We start from the raw sequence: 20,676 nt of genomic DNA on the forward strand, positions 1-20,676 counted from the left end.
GCTGGCACTTCTGGGAGCCCCGAGGCTTATCTGATCAACCCGGAGACCTCTCAGCCAGCTGCCCAGACACCTGCTCCAGGTACCTCCCCAAGTTCACACACGGAGCCCCTCCCTGCACGCTCGCCGGCCTGCCCCCTCTGCACGTGCATGCACGCCCCACGTGATGGTCTGAACCCCCCTCCTCACACATGCCTTCCATCCCCCACCGCCGCTCCCTGCCTCAGCATCCCTGCACACGCTCCCATGCACACACAGGGCATACACACATGAACACACACGTGCACCACACACACGCATGTACTCTCAGACACATGCATACACACAGACGAACATTCACACACGAGCACAGATGTACATGCACATTTGCACACGCACATTCACACATGCACGTTCGTGCACACACACGTGCATACAGACACACACATACTTGCACATATACACAGATGCACATGCGCACACACGCACATTCGCACACACAGATGCACACAGGCGCGCACACATTTGCACACCGCATGTGCACATTCACACACTTGCACACGCACGTGGACACCGGCACACACACACATTTGCACACACAGGCACATTCACACACAGATGCACACTCGCGCACACACCTCTCTCGCTGTGGTCCACGAGGCCCATGCCCTGCCCCTCCCACCCTGTCCAGCTGATCTGTGCACAGAGGCTGTGCTCTCATGCCCCACTGGGGAGTCTGGGGAGGTGGGGAGCTCAGGAAGGGACTTTCCCGAGGCTCCGGCCACCACCACGCTGGCTGAGACCTGGCAGCCTGGGGGGGACGGGGACGGGGAGTGGGGGCTCCTTTCTTCAGGACGGGGATGTGGCCAAGGTCAGCTCTGAGAAGCGGCTCCCTGTCAACAGCCCAGAGTGCCACTCACGCCGCTCACTTTGAACAGAGGGGTGCTGGCTCACCCCTCCAGACCACGCCTGCCCTGCCTGTCCTGCCGGGGCCCTGGGAAGTGACCTCTGCAGACTCTTGGCTCACCCAGCCTGGAGAGGCAGGCATGTGGGTCCCCCTCCCTGGGCCCCGGCCCTCCACAGCCGTGGCTGTCCTGGGGCCTGGACACCCCCTCTACGTGCCCTGCAGGCCTCCGGCCCTGGGGCTGCACTGTCCCCTCTGGGCTACAGAACCGGCCGGTCCCTCCTCGCCAGAGCACTTCAGCAAATGCCCTCTCTTCACCCTGAGTCTGCTGTCTGGCTGGCTTTGCTCTCCGCTCTCCCCAGACACTTTCCACACCTCCAGCTTCGATGACAGGCTCCCCCCATCCACTGACCTGCTCCCCAGTGACACCTGCAAATGCCCCTCCCTGACTCACTGAGCTGCACGGTTCTGCCCTCACGGGCATGAGAAGCCACCCTGGCTGGGAGAGGGCATCCCGCCTGGGGCCTCACGTCTGCCTGGACCAGCCCAGAGGGGTGAGACTAGGGGCCTGGCCTCAGTTTCTTCATTTGCAAACGGCCCGTTGGCCTGAACCAGAGGTGGGGCTTTGGGGCCGGAGGGCTGGTGCCTGGCGCCCTGCTGGATTACAGAAAATCGTTAACCTTCTACCACGGGGAGGGGCTGAAATGCTTGACCCCCGATTGCTTTTGTGTGTCGGGTGGTTGCTCGTCGAGAGCAGAGGCTTGGAAACCACTGACCGAAGGCGAGCGTTGGCATGAGGACACGTGTCAGGCCTCCTGTCCCGAGGGGGGACGGGCTGCAGGAACGTGGCCCCAAGTCCGACTCCGCTGTCCCCTCCCCGGGAGACATGACACAGTGGGAGCCCGTCTCGCCCCCGGTCTGAACGATCTCGGAAGCAACGCTCCAGGGCCCGGAAGCCACACGCGGTTCTGGAGGCTCCCACAGAGGCGGTCACTGATTCTGGGTGGCCCTTGCCCTGCGATGGACAGCGGGCGGACGCCAAACACAGCCCACCGAGCGTCCCCATCCCTCACCCTCTGCGAGGTGTCGTCCAGAGGGACCCTCAGAGAGCCTGGGAGGCCCCGCCGTGGCGCTAAGTTCCTCTCTCACTGGTGAGCTGCAGCCGGCCCCGCGGGGGACGATGACGCACACACGCCCTGGGCAAGACAGACGACGGCCACTGGCCGTCGCCCCGGCTGGGCCAGGGGGCGGCCGGCTGCCACGGGAGACCTCACCACAGCAGGGGCTCGTCCCTCGCGGCAGAGCAGGGCCGTCGCCCGGGGTCTGGATCTTCTAGAGGCTCCTAAGAGGTGCGGCTGTCTACACCTCCTGGGCCCCCACCCGGCGTCCGCGGGCCCAGCCCGGGCCTGACCTCTCTGCAGTTTTCTTACCAGCTTGCCCTCGGCGCCTGGGTCCTCCCGGCGGCCCGCTCACCCTCGCTCGCCCGTGTTCCCTCCCGCGGGCTGCCGGGTAGTCTCAGCAACTTGCTAAAGAGACGCCGAAAATAACCCCCGGCCACAAGTGCTTTCAGTGCCACAACAGCTGTGTTACTAACTTAGACCGCACACGTGTCCCCAGCTGAGGTTTGGGGGCACACACAAGCACCCCTGCGGCTCCCGCGGCCCTGCGCCCTGGGCGGGGGTCGTGCCGGGACGCGGAGCCCGCCAGCCCCTCTCCCCGGGGGTGTGGATCACGCGCCCCGGCAGCGCTGAGGCTCAGGGGACACGCTGGCCACCAGGGCCGGGCCAGGCGCGTCCCGCCACGGCAGCTAGGACGACAGCCTTGCGGGCCGTGAATAACGCACCCGGACATCCCGCCGCCTCTCGCTCAGAGCCTGCGGGCCGCGGGGGTCACACCAGGACCGTGCGGCCCGCTGCCGTAAAGTCGGGCCTGTCCCAACTGCAGCCACTCGCTGACAAATTCTGAGCGTGGCCCTCGAGCGCTTCCGGTCACGGGTGTCACCTGCGGCCGGAGACCCTGACAGAATGTCTGCTGGCCACCGAGCGCCCGGCGTGTTCGGGCCCCGTGCGAGCCCAGCAGCCCCTCGTGGCTCTGTGCGATTGCCCTTGGCGCTAGGTGCTGGGACGACAGATGGGGCCGTGTCACAGGTGGGGAAACTGAGGCACAGGTGGTAGTCCCTGCCCGGGTCACCCTGTCAGGAGAGGTGGGGGCCGGGGCCTGCCCTCGAGACGGCCGAGCTACTGACATGCTGTTGACATGTGACCTTCTCACAACGCTGGGCTCTGCCTAATTCACCCTGTTTTGTGGCTGCGGAAAAGGGAGCTCAGAGAGGCCGCCCGCCTGCCCGAGGCCACACAGCTCGTGAGGACAGGGCTGGCTGTGAACTTGGGTCTGCACCCTGCTCTCCTGTGCCGGCCCCCGGGCCCCTCTTCTCTGTGAGGGAGGCGGGACTAATGGACACAGCAGACGCAGTAAGGGGGCGTGTAGGCAGCGGGGTGAACCGCCGTGGCCTTCCCCGGGCAGAGGGTGCCGGGGTGAGGACCTCCCGAAGGCCAAGGTTTTTGTTATTTTACTTACAAAGACAGACCATAGACCATTTTAAGCAGCCATGAAAACGGCCGTGGGGCAGGGACATCGTGGGCCCGTCCTCTCGATCTGTAAGCAAAATAAGAAAAACACGCTGTCAGGAAAGCGCGGGCGGGTGGGCAGGGCTGCCCCGAGGGGCGCCCACGGTCGGCCCCTCCCCCTCTGCCTCTTGACAGCAGTTTTGGGGATCGGGACTCAGTCACCATCTCTGGGCCTCAGTTTCCTGCACCGTAAAGCCACGGGGTTGTTTGGGCGGGGGGGGGGGTCTCCTAGCGTCACTTCCAGAAGGACCTTCTAGAGGTCTACAAGAATTCTGGGGTCTCCATCGACATGGGTGGGACACCCTCGTTCCTAAAAAGCTCTCTTCCTGGAAGGTGCCCGGTAACCCCACTTGGCACCGTGTTCAAGGGACCTGAGTGCGTGCGCATAGGGCTTGAAGTCTCCATGGACAGACAGGCCAATGGTGGTTCTAAGACAAAGCCCGGGACTGAGCCACCCCGAAGGGAGGGGGCACCAAACAGGAAGAGATCTGAGCTGAAATTAGTAGGTGGAAGCTGCAAGAAGACAGGCTGTACCCAGACACAGAGTGAGCCCCCCGTCACCAGGGGTAATCGAGGACAGGATGGGCCTTTGAGGGTCCTCCCAGCTGCAGAGTAGCTGCTCGCATTCCTTCCCAGAGTTATCTCAGCCATCCTGACCACCTCCAGAGTTCAACCCCCAAATGAATCTGTGCCCAGGGCGGTCATCAAGGAAAACCACAGGCCTCAAGCCACGGTTCACCGCCAGTCTCCGGCTGGCTTGGCTCACGGGCTGGTCCTGGGGAAGCCGGGGGATCTCGGGGCAGGAATCCGTGGCTGAGCACAGAGGCTCCATCTCCACCAGGCAGGCGCATGATGCAGCTACCCACCTGCTCTCAGGGATTTGCATGTGTTAGGGAACAACTCTGAGGCCCCCCGAGGAGGCCAGAGACCCAGAAGCCCGACAACATTAACGTGCCGGCTTAGAAAAGAAAGAACCACTAGTCTCTGGTAACCTCCGTGCTCTAGATGAAGCCGGGACCTCCACTCCAGAAACGTGAGCCGGCGGTGCCCTTGGGGGAGGACAGAAAGGCCTTGGGCGAGCCCCTGAGCCACTCGCAGGCCCCAGCCCTCTCCCTGACCTGGAACATCTTGTTCCCAGACCCGTGCTTTCGGGAACACAGGTCCTGGACCAAGAAGGAAAGTAGGACGTGCCCTTGACACTCGGCGACCGGCTCAGAGCCCTGGGTCCGACCGGCAAACGGCCTGCTGACCTCTCTGGCTTGGACCCCGACCCTGGAGGCTGGGGTGGGCATTTCGGGCGGACGGCCCGGCGGTCTTATTTCTTGCAAGCCGCTGGTGGGGCGGTTACGTGCAGCGGGAGCCTCTCCTCGAGGCGACGGGGGTCAGGTAGACAGCTGGCCGGTGGCTGCGTGAGAGGAAGCCCAGCCGGGCCCTGGCCACCACGGCCGCCGCAGGCAGACCCCAGGCCTGGGCGCCACGGGCCGCCAGTGTGCAGCGCCGCCCCGCCCCCCCCACCCCCCCTGCCCGGGCAGGGGTGGGGGCCAGGGTTCATTTCAGTCTCCACCACTCATGGGGACCCTGGCTCAGACTTGGCCCCGTAGGAAGATGAGCTGGAACCTTCCGTGCCAAGGGAAGGTACAGCTCCTGTGTGAGCTGGGCTGTCCCCGCCCCGAGGCGGCACACCTGGGGCCCGTGCTATCGCTCCACCTGCCAGACCACAGGTGGAGACCTTAGAGAGGTCAGGAGACTGGCTCAAAGCCCTCATCCTACAAACAAGCGGCCAGGCCCGGCCCTGAACTTGCCTTTCCCGACTCCACGGCCAGCACCCTTCTCCAGATGCAGGCTGGGTCACTCCCAAGCCCTAAAGAACCCGGCTGCCTGGCCTCAAATGGCAGCACCAGTACCGTTCACGACCAGGGATAAAAGGAGCTGGGCCAGTCCCTGCGGTCTATCCTGGGCTCTGGGTGGGCAGGAGGGTGGCCTGAGGTCCCGGAGAAGCGGCTCTTGCCATCACGCTGGGGCACTGGAAGCTCCCTTCCTAGAGACGGGCTTCCCTTGGGTTTCTAAGTCTGGCAAAGCGTCCCCAGGCCTGGGGCTTTCTGGCCTCTGAATACAGGGGATCGGGTGGCATGTGTGGATTCTCTCCGCCGCGGGCACACTGCTAAGCCCCGGTCCCGGGGGCAGGAACGCTGAGCTCCCCCCGGCCCACGCCTGGGGTCTCCTTCCCAAATGCACGGGACCCCGAGGTCACAGTCACCCATTTTCTCACAAGGGAACAGGTCTCCGGTGGGGCGCGTGCACTGAGGAAGTCCCCCCGGAGACACTGTGTGCGCTGAGACGCTCGGCCCGGATCAGCCCGGGCCGGGGACACACGGCCCGAAGGTCGAGTCTGCCCACCTCAGCCCTGCGGCCGAGGCTCCGGCTGACCCCGGGTCCCGGCCACCCTCACACCCCGCTGCAGCCAGGCCGCGGAGCCCCCTGGCATCTGAGCCCAGGGCCACCTCTGACGAGCCCTCGAGTAAGGTGCTGTGTGACGGTAGGGCCCCCCCCCCCCCCGGCCCCGTCCCTCTCTGAGCTCCAAGCAGAACGGCCAACTTTGCTAAAACACTCACGATGTGCCGGCCGCTCGGTAAGAGCCTGTATCAACTCCCTTGTCCTCACAGCAGCTCCGTGACTCGGAGACTACAGCCAGCCCCGCTTTATGGATGGGGAACACCGGGTCCAGAGAGGCTAAGCAGCTCGCCCGAGGCCACACAGCCACCAAGTAGATGAGCTAGGATGTGAACCTCCAAGCGCAGGCTGTGAGCCACGGTGAGCTCCTCCCTCTCGAGGGCCCGACGGCGGGCGTTTGCGGTTCTGGGCAGAGGGCCTCGGGTCACGGCGGCGCTGGGAGCCCCCCAACAGCTCTGCACGGCCGGGGCCCCGTGGGCTTTTACTCACTTGTGTGCGGCGTGAAGGAGGGGAGCCGAGTGGCCCCCTGGGACGCGGCAGGCGGCGGGGGCGGCATGCTGGGAGGCGTGGAGCGGGGCTGACTCTTCACCTCGGCGGGAGAGTCGGGCATCGCTGCTGTCTCGTCCTTCGCGTCCACTGCGGAGGGGCCACCGGGGCCACGGGGGAGGGGAGAAGAAGGGAGACGCGGTGAAGCAGGCTGAGGGGAGGGGAGGAAGCCGCGCGGGGGTTGGGCCGCCGCCGCCGGGGGTCCGGGCCGACCCCCAGGCGCTCGCCAGGGCCCCCGGTCCTGCCCACAGAGCCGGGCCCGACTCCAGGGCGCAGACGAGCCCCAGCCGCGTTCTCAGGTGGCCGACATCCCACCCACCTGGGATCAGAGGTCAGGCTCGGGTCAGCCCACTTCAGGGGGGCTGGAGGGTGTGACGGGGAGAATCCCGGGTCAGCCGGAATGGGGCTGGCTGGGGTCCTCACTGGGGAGCTGGGGTCTACTGCCCCACGGCAGTAGGGGTTTTGCGTCACCCGCCCCCCTCCCGCCCCCACCGGGCAGCCGTGTGCGTCTCCTGGAGGGCGTCCGTCCCCATTTCTGATGCGGCAGGTCTGGGGAAAAGCCCACGAATCTGCGTTTCTAACGAGGTCCCAGGTGGGGGCTGCTGCAGGTGCGTGGGGCCCCTGGAAACCGTGGCTCCCAGAGCCCCATCAGCTCTCAGATGTGAAAAGTCTCGTGTAGAGGGGTCTCCCCAGGAAGGTCTGGGAGGCTGACCCCGTGGGGTGGAAAACCCCTCTGATACCATCTGCTGGCCTGGGTAGTTCCTGGGCCCGGCAGGCCAAGGGCACGGCCAACGTCAGGCTGTTCTAGGCCTGGCCGCTCAACGTGGGGGCCCCACACCAGTGGGCTGGGTGCCCCCGGACACTGTTGAGATTGCCACGTGCAGCTCTGCTGAGGGTCAGGTGCAGATGCCGCGAAACCGAGGCCCTGCCCCCCCCCCCTCCCCCGTCTGCCTTAACTCAGGTCAGCCAGTGCCTGGGCGGGTCAAAAAAGCTCGGAGCGGCGGCTGGGAGTCGGGGTGGCCCAGCCGCTCAAGGCCATCCGGGCCGGCGTCCTCTACCTGCTCCCGGGGCACAGCCCACGCTGCCCCAGCCGCTGCCCCGAGCTCACCCTGCTGACACCGAGGGGGTCTCGCCCGGGGCCGGGGCTCCGCAGCTGCGGGCCGTCTGTGCGTCGCCGCGTCTCGTGTCTCCTCTCCCAGGGGCCCCGCGGGACCAGGACCCACAGATGCACGCGCGCGTCCGGGGACAGCCAGCCTCCGGGGACGGAGATCAACAACACCGACGACGGCACTCACTGCCGTCCCGTGCCCGGCACGGCCCCGTCCCCAACCCCCCCTTCACAGAGCCGAGATGCCCGTGGCCCTCAGCGCCCGTGGGGCCATGACAGCCCTCTGCCCCGGGGCCCCGGGCCCCTCCCCGCCGGGCCCCCACGGGGCAGGGAGGCAATCGGTCAGCAGCAGCCGCCCCGGCCACGCGCACCTGCTGTCCACTCAGCTGCAGCCGCTGGCCTCCCTCCCGCCGGGCGCCCTGCCCCCTGCGCCCGCTGTCAGGGAGCTGACGGCCGCGCACACGTGCGCTGCAGCTGTGGGGGCCCGTCAACGCCGCCTGGCCGCGGGGCCGGCGGCCAGTCCCTGGTGACAACCAAAGAAGGCAAATGCAGCGGCCACCGCGGGCCCCGGGCCACCCTGCGGGGTGCAGACCCGCCCCCCCCCCCATCGTCTGACATGTCACCCGGGGCGGGGCCTGGGGGGATTCGGATGCCAGGCTGGGACATGGGGGACGCTGGGCCTGTTCCCACTCTCCAAAGCCCTTCCACGCCGGGGGCTTCATTTCGGCTTTGCCCACAGGAGAGGGTGGAGAGAACCCACCAGAGCCGCCCGCCCGCCCCTCACACGGCACCTGTTTATTACGAGCCGGGCCCTCGGGGGCTACCGTGGGTGCCAGGGGCCAGCACACCGGGTCACGTGGAGTCTCCCCCGCCTGTGAGCACCTGGCTCGTGGCCACACTTATCCCACGGACGCGCATCACGGAGGACGCACGCGAGCGCCCACGGCTTGCTCTCTGCGCCGGAGCCCGGGAGGCGGGGGGGCAGGGGGCGGCTGCCGGGGCCCCGGTTTACGGGCACAGAGACGTGCGGCGTCTGCCGAGGGCACACGGCGAGCGGGCTCGGTGTCACCACCACGCATCCTTCCAGAAGAGGCCGCAGGGGCGGGAGTGACAAGCACAGGGGCCTCGTGAGTCTCGCGAAGCTGGTTTGAGTCCCGGCTCTACTGCTCCCTGGCTGTGTGACCTGGGGCAAGCCCCTGCACCCCTCTGAGTCTCTCTGCTCCTCTACAGGCGGGGTAGCGGTCCACGCACACGAACGCTCGATGAAATTCGGCAAAGGGCTGTGGAGCAGCTGGTGAGCCAGGAGCCTGGTCTTCCTCTGAGGAAGGGCCCAGAACCGCGGCTTGTGTGACTTCCCACAGCCCTCAGAGGTTCTTGTCGTCTCCACTTTCCGGTGGGGAAGCCAAGGCACAGAGAGGCCCAGTGACCTGCTCGGCTCACACGGCAGAGTAGCGGTCCGGGTATGCCCCGGGCAGCTCATCTACCCGCCTGCAACCCGTGGTCCCTCCCTCTTCTGACTGCCCGTCCACCACCCCACGGGGGCTGTCTTTGTGGCGGCTCCCACCTTCCACGCTGGGGGGCCGGGGACCCGGTGCAGGTCCGGAAGCGCACGAGTCGGCTCACGCCTGGGCGTCCCAGCGAGCGGAACAGCCGAAGGCACAGCGAGCGGAGGCGCTGTGGCCCCCACCTCCAGCCTTGCCTCCCCCCCACCCCCCTTGAGAACATTCCCAGACCTCAGCCCGCACGCCACAGGCCCATGGGAGACCCTGTGTCTTTCCCAGACAGCGTATCCAGTCCCCGGCTGAATGTCTCTAATCCGTCCGCAGAGGAAGCAGCTCTCCGAGGCCGGGCGGAGCCGGTGGGAAAGAACGTGGAATGTGCCGGAACAAGCCACCCCATCCATCACTGTCCCTGTCCGGCTGTGGTTCCCAGCCCGCCCGGCCTGGCTGAGAACTGGCCACAACCCAGAGCTCCCAGCCCTGGGTTCTAGAACCTTCCTCTGCCTGCCTCAAGTCTGTATTGCTGCCAGAAGTAATAAGCCCCTGCTTTGATCATTTGGGTCTGATTTCTGCTGGTACCTCACCTGACCCTTACAAAGGTCATGAGAAACTAGGAAGGTGGGCAGGTAGCCTGCCTCAGGGCCTTTGCACCGGCAGGGACCGGTATTGACAGGTAGGTAACAAAGCCATGGTGATAAAGTCCTGAGTGCACGCTGGGCCTTGACCTGGGCACTTCACACGAATCACCTCAGCTCACCCCACAATAAACATATGAGGTGGGCAGGTGAGGAAACCCAGGCCGTCTGGCCCCAGAAACCAGTCTGTCCGTGGAGTCCTGGGACGTGCCCCCTGTCAGGACCAGGCAGGCCCGGCTTCAGGGCCCTGCCATCCCGGGATGCGGCCGCAGCCCAGGCCCCTCTCCTGGAACTGATGCACGGGGCGGAGGGGGGCCACAAAGGTTTGGAGCCCCTCTCGAGTTCCCAGGATGACAGAGAGGCCAGCCTCACAAGTAACAGAGCAGAAGCCTCTGCAGGGCTCCGGAAGCTCGGTGCAGGCCCCCTCACCCCCTCTGCAGAGGGCAGAACCCGGGGGTGCGGCAAAGACTCTGGGCACGCTGCCCCCCAGCCTCAGTGTCCACATCTGTACGTAGGGGTGTGGGACGAGTGCTAAGAATGCACCGCGATCTCGGTGGCTCGGTGGCTCTTTGCCGAAGCCAAAGGGAAACCCACGTTTGCCACCGGTGCCTATTTCCCCTTCGGTCACTCAAGCCCCCCCCGCCAAGGTCGTCCGGTCAAGACCAGCCTCACGGTGTGCTCCACGACCCGGTGAGGACCCGTCCTCACTGTCCCCGAAAGGTGAGGGCTCCACAGGGCAGGTGAGGGGCAGAGCCGGGGGCCGGACCTGTCCCTGAATTCCCAGCTTCTGCCCCTGGCCCGACAGCAGGCAATATTCTAAAACTCCAGCCAACGTAAACCCATACGCCTGCCTTTCTTGGGAACCACAGGGCCAAGACGTGTTCCCCAAGACTGTACAAAGTGGCTTCCCTGCCCCTCAGCCAGCACCCCGAGAGCGCCCATGGGCTCCTTCGTGCCTGGCCCGGCCCGTCTCCGCCCTTATCTCCCACGCCTCCCCTCTCCGAGTCTACTCAAGTGCTCCTACCTCAGGGCCTTTGCATGGACTGTTCCCTCTGCCAGGGAGTTTTTCCCCCAGATACCTTCATGGTATCGTGAGCTCACCTCCCCTGCATCTTTGCCCAAAGGCAACCTTCTCTCTCAGTGAGGCCGAGTGTCCAGAACCGCGCTGGGCACACGGTAGGTGCTCTGTACGTACTCGAATTACCACCAGGAGAATCCGGGGGGGAGCAGTTCGTGACGGCAGCCTCCGCGCCTCACCCGCTCCCTTCCAGCAGGTGTGAGTCCTGGCCCCCTGCGTGTCTGCCCCGCTGGAGGGTCTGGAGCCCAGCCTGCCCCGGGGAGAGCCCGGGGATGCCTCGAGGGGAGCGCGCAGCACCCCGCGAGAGCTGGGCAGCTCCGAGGGAAGAGCAGGGGCCTGTCCCCTGCAGACCCTCCAGCCGCCCCTTCGGGCAGCCCCACCCCGGAGCGGGGTAGCTCTGCCTGTCAGAAGCCCCTGGTCTGTCCGTCCGGGCTGGGCCTGGGCTTCCGGAACCCAGAGCGCGGGTGGTGAGTGCGCCCTCCTCACACGCCTGCCCTCGAGGAGGACATCCCTATCGCCCACTTTCCAGTGGGGACACTGAGGCCCAGCGTCACACAGCAAGGGAGGCGCCCCACAGGGACCCGCAGTGGCTCCCTACTTCCTTCCCTGTGGGGGTCAAGCTGCCGTGTGGCGTTCGGGGCCACACACGATCGTGCCCCAGCTGCCGCGTAGCCACGTCCCCACCGCCCTCAGCACCCGCAGCTCCGCGCACCGGAAAGACGAGGAGACGGAAGGCGGGAGGCCAGGGCTCCACCTGTCCCTCCTCTCTCGGACAGCGGCTCCACGGGGGGCCCAAAGCCCCCTTCTAATTACAAGCCCGACTCCACACCCACGGAGGAGACAAGAAGCCACACGTGCTCCCTGGAGGGCGGGACCTGCAGGGGGCTCAAGGGTGTGTTTGCGCGTGGACCCCAGCGCAGCCCAGCGGCCGGCAGCCCTGTAAGGCCCAGAGCCGCGCCCCCGGTCTGTGCAGCCGCCCCCCCCGAGGGCTCAGCACCTCCAAGGCCTCTGTGCCCACGGGGGGCGTGGGCATCCGCTGTGGCTCACTCGGTCCAGTGGGTCTCCTGGCCACGTGGGAAAGGGGCTCGGCCGGAGAGCTGTGAGAGGCAGGGCTGCAGGGTGGGGTGGGAAGGTCCCTGCAGGGAAGGCCGAGGGGCCCCCTCCGTGGAGACCGTCATCCCCTCGGGGGCCGTGGGGCTCTGTGCAGGGCCTGGGCCCAGGAGGCGGCCCGCAGCTCACACAGGATGTGTGGTTCCCCGGGGAGCGGTGCCGAGACTGGGGCAAGAGATCTCTCGTGGAGGAGGGGGCACTGAGCCCCCAGACCTCTGCCGTCCTGCCCCTCAAGTGCCCCTCCTCCTTCACAGCCGCCCCCTTGCAGTGGGGACCCTGCTCTCGGCCCTGGGGGTCTCTCCAAAGCCTCTCTGACTGGTGCGGGAGCAAGGGCTCCTCGGCTATGGGCGTGTGTGGGATAAACAGGAAAAATGAGGCGTGAATTCCTAGGAAGACACACATTTCAGAAGGGTCCGACCAGCGACAGATGGGAGCCACCAGGCTGAGGAAGAGACGGAGGGGCTTGGGGGGGTGGGGGGCTGCCTGCCTTCAGGGCGAACCCAGGATACTGGGTGACCCTCCATGCCCAGACGGGTGGGCTTGACCAGGAGGCTCCTGGGCCAAGGTCAGAGGGAAGGCTTGTCTTTGATCCCAAGTAAAGCCGCTCGGGATTTTTGGGGTGGGGGGGTGCAGCCCTGATGAGTCCCAGGTGCTTCCCACATCTGCTTTCTCTTACAGCCTCTGCGGCCGGAGGAACAAGAAATAATACGAAAATACAGGGATTGGTATTTTCCCCTCCGCTGGTCGCAGGGGGCTTTCTGTGGCTTGGAGCCACGGCCATCCACAGCCTCCACGTGGCCCTTGGGGTCGTTCCTCTGGCTGTGAGCTCTGCGGACACTGCCCTGCCCACCGCGCAGTGCTGGGCCCCCCCGGCCTGCCCGGCCTCAGGGACCCCGTGGCCCCCCGGGCCCGTGTGGCCAGTGGCAGAGGTCACAGGTCAGCACGGCAACAAAGCCGGGCTGGGACTCAGCAGAGCGGGGCTCCCATCCTGCTCCGCGAACAACTGCGAACTCGGGAAAACGGCACGTCTCTGAGCCTCGGTTTACCCACTGGCACACGGGGCCCATAATTCCCGCTTCTGCGGCGGGGGTGGTTTGGGGCCAGAGCCCAGAGGGGCTTCGCAAACCAGGGTTCCGGTTGGCTTCCTCTGTCCCGTCTCTGTCCCCTGGCTGGACCGTCAGTGGCCTTTCTACTCTGGGCCTTGGTTTTCACCCCTGACAAGGAGGGCGGGGAGACCCCACCCCCAGGAGTCACAGAAGGGTGACCCACGGACAGAGTCCAGCACTCACGGACATGGCGTCTTGCTAAAGGTGTGCACGCGTGGGGGGCCCTGCTGCGGGGTCCCGGGAGGAAGGGCTGGCCCCCACGTGCCGCACACCCCCACAACTTTGATTTTAAACTCGCTCCCTTTTGCCGGGAGCTGTTCGTGTTCCGGGCGCCGAAACCCTCTGTTCCTCAGCTCCTCCCGGGAACGCCATGAGGTGTTAGAGCCCCCAGGTACAGTGGGGAAACCGAGGCACAGAGTGGTGCTGTCACCTGCCCAGGGGTCACACAGCCACCACACGGCAGATCCCACGTGCGTCCGGCTCTAAGGCTGACGTCCCCAGCTGGTGCACGCAGAGCTCGTCCCTCCCTGTGAACGTGCGCACGGGGGTGACAGCGAGCCTGTGTCCAAGGGTGAGGGGTCCACGGGGAAGGCCCCTCGCAGCCACAGAGGGGACCCTGGGTGGTGTCCGGGCCGCCGTAAGCAGGCGTCACGACATCCCATCGGCAGTGAGAGGGAGCCGGTCGGCCTGGGTGGGAGGATCCGTCTGTCACTGAGAGACACAAAACTGGACCAGACGCTACCCCACCTGAACAGCCTGCAGCCCCAGCCCAGGGGCCCCTCCAGGCCCGGCCCTCTCGCCGCTTCTGACCTGGGTACGTGGCCCCAGGCTGAGAGACCTCATCCCCGACACCTGTGGCCTGTCTGTCTCCTCCCGGCATCTCTGGAAAAGCACGGCATGTTTACTCTCTACAGAGCGACCTGGGCCCATCAGGAACCGGGAAGACGGGGCGGGACCGTCCAGTTCGTGTTCCGGGGCCCGATGGGGGGCAGGCAGACAGGACCCCGCCACGCCTCCCGCACTCTGGCCGCCCTCCCCAGCCACCTGCCTGTCCAGCACCCCTGTCCTGCTGCAGGCCTTTGCACCTGCTGGAGGGTTCCCCGGACCTTCACAAGGCTGTCTCCTCATCAGTCGGCTCTGGCTCACATGTCCCTCCTCCTCGGAGAAGCCTTGCCCGGCCCCCAAGCCAGAACCGCCCCACCCTGCCCGTCCTGCCGCCTCACTCGACTTTATTTTCTTGGGGCCTCTTGTCTGCACCTGCGATCATCCCATGTCGGTTGTCGTGTCCGCTGCCCGTCTCCCCGCTGACCGCTAACCCCCAGACGGAGCGCGGACGGTGCCGGGCAGGCGGCCGGTCTGCGGCACACCCTCGACGGTCTGTGGACCGGCCCCGGGAGAGAACCGGCGCCCCCGCCTGCCCGCCCTCGCGCTGCCCCGGGCCCCACCCTCCTCACACTCGAGAGCTCGGCTCCCTGCGGCGGGCAGAGCCTGGGCAGGCCTCGGCTGGGGGCGGCTCCGAGGCTGTACTCGGAGGCAGCACGGCAGTACCCCGCAAAGTGCCGAGGACCGGGGGCCGTCTGGAGCCTGCCCCGCAGCAATAAGCTTAAGACCCCCCCCCCACCACCTGTGGGGTGGACGCATCACGAAAGGCCTCAGTCCTTCACCCTCCCTGACCCACGCCCCTTGCTGTGTGACTGCCACTCTTCCAAGTACTCGACACGGCCGGGAGGCCCCCGTTCTGCATCCGGGCTGGCCCCGGGTCCGGCTTCGGACGTGGCGGAAGTGAGAAGCGATGTCAGCCGACTCTGAGTCGGGACACGGGGGCGTTTGCTGCGCCCGCTCTCTTGTTCAGTCAGCCTGCCGGGGGACGGGACTCTCGTGGGGCAGAGCTGGCCCGGCTGAGTCCCCGGTCACGTGAGGGCCCACCCACAGTCTGCTGACCGCAGGCCCGAAAGCAAGCCCGGTGGGACCAAGAGTGCCCAGGGGACCTGCCTGACCTGCCCGCCCCAAGAACTAGGAGCCAGGCCACAGTGGTCGTTTCAGCAGCTAAGTTTTGTGGTGGTTTGTTACACAGTAGAAACTGACTGATACACCGTGGTATCGAGAACCATTTGGGAGCCGGAAGGGACTTCGGGGGCCAGGATCCCATCACAGCGCGCAAGGGGAAGTTGACCCAGAGACCCCCGCCTCTCTGCTTCTCATTTCTCTTGCGGTGGCGTCTCAGCGTGGACGGCCACGTTCCCCTTAGGGAATGCGTTCTAGGGAAACCCTCGGGGACACAGGCAGAGAGTTATCTCTGAGGATGTTTGTCACTGCGTTGTTTAGGAGCACGCCAAGAGGGGACAAACGAGGTGGCCCCAGTAGAGGGCCGTGAAGGAACTTCTCTGGTCGGTGCAGCATTACAGGACCTCAAACATGCCGCCGTGGGTGCCCTGGCTTTGGAAATTGCTTTTCAGTATCGACCAGCCCGAACCACCACACCACAGAACCCGCACAAGCGCGGGCACGGCGGCTTCGGCAGCAAGCGCCCTCCAGCCACTTGGCCAAGACGCCCAGGCTGGAAGCCATCCAGATGCTCATCAGGTTCAGGGGCAAATGGGCCGTGGGAGGCCCGTCGGGGGAAGAGCACCGAGCAGGGAGAGCAGACGCACGCGGCAGCCCGTGAGACCGCCTCTCGCCAACGTGCGGCCGCGTGAACGACGCCAGGCCCCAGACAGCTCGCGCCGGGCAGCTCCCCTCACGTCACGCGGCGCCAGCCCCGTCGTGGGAGTCGGGAGCCGGTCCCAATGCCGCGGCGACCGGGGCAGGTGACGTTGGCGACCGGGCACACCTGGAGGGCGCGAGCCATTGGCTCCCGCGTGGGGGGAGCGGGCGAGCGGAAAGGACGCCACGGAATACTGTCGAATCGCGAGGGAAGGCGACCCGCGCGTCCAAACCAGGAGGGGAGAAGCGCACGACGTTCTGCCTCGTGAACAAACGCACGTGCGGAGGAGGCACGAGGAGGCGGCCGTGGCTCCCGGGGGGACAGCGGTTCAGAGTCTGGGTTGGGGCCGGGCCGCGGGGCCCAGAGGCCGGCCGGCCGCCGACGCCCCCAAACAAGTGGGGAGGGCACGGACTCCTGGGCACGCGTCCCCGCCTTCTGCGGCCTCCTGGCGCCGAGCGAGCGCGAGGTTGGAGGGCGGGGGGGGGGGGGGGCCGAGGGCTCCGAGCTGCCGTGCTCCCCAGAGGGGGCCGCAAACGCGACCCAGATGCCGGCCCGCGGGCCCTGCGGCCGGCGCGTGAAGGGAGCGCATTCCTCGCCCAGCTGCCGGGGCCGCGCGGCCAAGAGCGAGCGGCTCCCTCAGAGCCGCGGGGGAGGCGCCCTGCCATCTGGCCGCCTGCCGGGGGGAGGGGCAGCGGGAGGAAGGGGTGCCCCCCCCCCCCGCCCGGCACTGGTCCGGGAGCCCCCTCCCAGGCCTCCCACGCACGTCGGCCGCCGAGGGGACGGGGCCCATCCGCACACGGGCGCACTCACCTGAGCGTGACTGGGCTGGGACAACGGGTGGATGAGTAGAGAGAGAGAGAGGACGGAGTATCAGGTGGACGGACGCACAAGGGAATGGATGAGGGGACAGGTGGACGGGTGCAAAGGTGGGTGGACAGACAGGTGGACACACAGATCTGTGCAGTAGTGGGACAAGCCCGGTTCTGGGGTTGGGCGGGTGGAGTTTAGCTCGGGGTCTCACGTCTCGAGTGGCCCTTGCAAGGCCCTTGGCTCTTCCGAGCCTCGACTTCCTCATCTGCACACTGGGGGGGATGCTGTTCTGACGATCAAGCAAGCGCCCGTTAAGTGAGCACCCCACGAGGACTTCTTCACTCACACACCTGGCTAGGACAGAACGGGGTGAGGGCCAGGGACCCCAGGAGGGCCCTCCCCTGGGTGGGGGAAAGTCAGCGAGGCCTCCCGGGTGAAGGACACGTACACTGAGATCTGAACAGGAGGGTCCAGCAGTTGGTTGTCCCCCGGGAGGGGCTGAGACAGAGCGCCGGGCGGGGGGTGGGGGGGCGGCACAGGCAGACTCTGTGGGGTCCCCGCGTGCCCGTTTCCTATGGGAGGGGTGAGACCCCAAGAAAGGATGTAAAACCCCCCTGGAGTTTTTTAAAGACGACCGATATATATTCAGAGAATCTCTAAAAGGAAACAGAAACTGCCTTTGGGGAGAAGGGGGCAAGATTTCCTTCCCTCTTTCTTCCGGACTAGCCACCGCCCCTTTAAACCTTGCCCTTGATTTGTTTTTAAACTGCCTGCTAGCCATCAGCGCTGCCCCTCCCGCCACAAAGGGGATAACGGAGTGACAGGTAATTAGGAGCCGTCACCCAAGTGAATAAACGGATCTCGGTCCCAGATCACTTAGCTAGGAAAAGGACTCGAAGTCCAGGGAGGTCCTCCGCCCTGGGGTGTAAGTTAGCCAGGCTGCCCTCCGACGGGGCCGATCGAGTGGGGAGGGGCACAGACAGCCGCGGGCACACACTGGGCTGGGGTGTTCCGTGCCAGAGAAGCTTCCAGGAGCGGCGACGCGTGGCTGGAGCCTGGTGGCCGTGGGGTTCGCACACCCAGGGAAAGGAGGCGCGCACGGGGACCGAAGTCACCACGCACCACACTGCGCGGGCATCCACGGCGGGCAGCGGCGGGGGGCGCGACAGAAGGTCCAGCCAGTCTGCGGAGGGTCTGGAAAACCCGGCCAAGCGCTTAGGGCTCTCCTCTGCTGGCAATGGGGCGCCACGGAAGGCTTCGCTGATCCCCAAAGTGTCTTCATTGCTTAAGAAAGGTGCAAATTGGCTGCGTATCACCTTGAACTCTCCAGAGGAAAGCTCCCAGAATTTAAAATGATAGCGCCGCTCGAATGAATGCTAAATACCAATCAGACCCTGGCGCTGTGTCCCGCACGGGTGTCCAACCGAGGGCCCTTCCCCGAGTGCCAGGCGATTCTCCCGCCAGCCCCCAGCCACAGAACGGCCACCCTCGTGTGCGCGCGACCCGTGTGGACCGGTTCACCTGTCACGTGCACGCAAGAGACACGAATGCAGACGGCGGTGTGGCACCCAGGACGCGGCGACCTCGCAGAGCCTCACGGTCTCCCCCGAGGGGTGCAGACACAGCCCCCTGGTGACAGCCCCTGAGGGACCCCGGGAGACACCGTGCAAACGGACCCTCAAACAGGAGCGGGGGCAGGGAGGTGCTGGAGACACCCGCCCAGGGGGAGGCCGGGGCGTGAGGAGGCAGCTGGGCTGACTGTCCCCAGGCTGGCGCTGATGTTCCCTCTCTACTGTGACGAGCAGGAACCGTCAGCAGGTGCACCTGAGCTGCGGCGAGAGTCGGCCCCTCACAGCCTTCATGCCCGATGCAGGGAGCCTCTATGGGCCCGGGACCCGGGAAGGGCCAGACCCGTGGCTCCCGGCCCCAACCAGGGGCACACGCAGGGTCTCCCGCCGCGGACATCCCAGGGCGGTCCTCCTGCCTCTGCGTCCGTGGGGTGTGGGTTGCTGGCAGATTCAGGCCTCCTTTGGCAGAGCACTTGGTAAAGGCAGGAGGCCCGCCCGACACGTCACAGCTCGCAGCTCACAGCACCCGGGAGGCCCTCACTTCCCAGATGTTCGGAGAGGTTCAGGTCCTGGCCCCAGGTCACACGGCATTGAAGAAGGGCCTGTGGTCCCCGCTCACCTCCTCAGCCATCCACGGCTGTGGTTCATTTTATGATTTAACCGCCGCAACGCAGGAGGGGCCTGGAGGCGGGGTGGTCTCACAGCACCTCCAGGAGGGAGGGAACTGAGCCCGCCTCATGGTGGCTACTGACCACATTCTGCAGGGCCCTCTCCCTGGTGGATTCTGGAACATTCCGTCTTCTTGCCCCAGGAACCATCAAAATGTCCCGGAAACTCTAGCTGTACGTCACCCAGAAGGCACAGCCCAGACTCTGTCAGGGCAGGTGCTGCCATGAGCCTCAAGGGGATCGCTCTCCCCAGCTTTCAGTGCCGAGAATTTTTGCGCGTTCGCTGCGCATCCCCGGCCAAGGTCTGGTCACAGGCCCTGCTACTTACCCTACTTCCAGAGAAGTCGGCAACGTGCCCGCGGTGACGGGCCGCCACGGGCAGGGAGGAGAACCCCGCTCCGGCAACGCTCCACCGGCAAAGACACGGGGACGGGGGAACGGGGTCCCCAGCCCTCCGCCCGCCACCCCAAGTGGCCTCTGTGGATGATTCTTGTGGATGCTTCCGGATGTTTCCGTGCGGATACACCCTGTGCGTGCTCACCCTTTAAGAAAAGGCAAACTCCGGCAAGACTCCGCCCGGGGCCTTTCTCCGCTGGGCTCGTGCGCGTCCGAGGACACGGGGTCTCCTCGCCCGGTGCCTGGACGCGGGCGTGATTAGCTCTTCCTTGGAGAGTTAACGGGATCAGAGCGAAACCAGCACCGCCGCCAGGCATACAGTAAGTGCCAACTTGGGGCCAGCCTACACCTGGGAACTCCCGGAACGCTCGTTGCCTCCGCGGCGCTCCTGGGTTCTCCCTGCGCACTGGCTCACCCGGCCTGCCTGCAGCCCCGGGGGGATGAGGACAGGGCAGGACGGGGCAGGTCGGGCCGGGGCCGCTGTTCGCTGGCGCACGCGGGTCCTTCATCGCTGACAGCTCCTGCGACTACCGCGGAAGGTTCTAGGGCCGTGCATCAGGGGCACCATGAGCAAGGCGGCCGCGTGACGAGGAACCTAATCTGTACTTTCGCTCCATTCGACTCCACGTGGTGCCCAGTGTCCGTGCAAGACGCACGGCCCCAGCATGTACCCCCCACCCCCCCGAGGTGCCAGACTGCAGGTGGAAAGGGTGCTCCTCCCCTTCCGCCAGAGGGGCGCCCACCTGCCTGCCCGCCTTCTGCCCAAACAGGGTCCCCCGCTCCCCAGAGCCATCTAGGGAGGCGCCACCGAGAGCCGGTGTCCCCACGACCTGGGAACAACACCTCCTTTCTCCGAATTGAAAGAAAACAGCGTCCTCTGGAAGCAAACCTTTTAAACAGATGTTTCCTCTCGGCCCCCCCTCCCCCCCAGGCCTCCCTCGAGGTGGGGCCTGCTCGCTCTCACACCCTGGCCCCGGGGAGACCGACGGATTTCAGTTCTTTTTAGGAAAGGGGAGGAAGACGTTTTTAAAAATGTGTTTTACAAGCCTGGCTTTGCCATTGTTTATGTAAACAGGTAAATTGTTTCCTGCCTCAATTAAAAACATCTGCCACATAAATGAATACCAATTAACTCATCCTGTTTTTAATCACTCTGTTAATTACACGCAGGCAGCAGAAAGGACGGCTGGGAGTAGGAAAGCGAGTGCGGTCCCTCCCCCAGCTTGGCAAGGATCTGGAATGTGTCTGGCTCCTGGTGGAGGAGGGTGGCAGGGAGGTGGTGGCAAAGCGCCAGCCGGGATTCCCCGATCTGGGGCTGTCGCGCGGGCACCTCTTCCCGGGGCCCCTGGCTCACCGCGAGGAAGGCGGAGGCCCTCCTGTCCCTCAGGCACTGAAGACGGAGGACGGGCCTTCAGGGCGCCCCCTCACATCTCGGCGCCCTTTTGCCGGGGGAGGGGGGCCTGGATCTCGCCCAGGAAGGCCTGTCTGCA

At 66.0% G+C, this 20,676-nt stretch overlaps 1 protein-coding gene across 1 annotated transcript in view; it reads right to left on the reverse strand.

Annotated features, from left to right (window-relative positions):
* The window catches only part of CBFA2T3 (CBFA2/RUNX1 partner transcriptional co-repressor 3), an 82,694-nt gene that overhangs the window by 13,918 nt on the left and 48,100 nt on the right, over positions 1-20,676 (reverse strand). Inside the window, 2 exon segments of the mRNA XM_040443332.1 lie at positions 3,458-3,535; positions 6,448-6,594. Coding sequence (XP_040299266.1) covers positions 3,458-3,535; positions 6,448-6,594 — 225 coding nt within the window.

This window comes from Herpailurus yagouaroundi, unplaced genomic scaffold, assembly GCF_014898765.1.
Source record: "Herpailurus yagouaroundi ecotype Mexico unplaced genomic scaffold, PumYag 190, whole genome shotgun sequence".
In the NCBI taxonomy this organism is placed as follows: domain Eukaryota; kingdom Metazoa; phylum Chordata; class Mammalia; order Carnivora; family Felidae; genus Herpailurus; species Herpailurus yagouaroundi.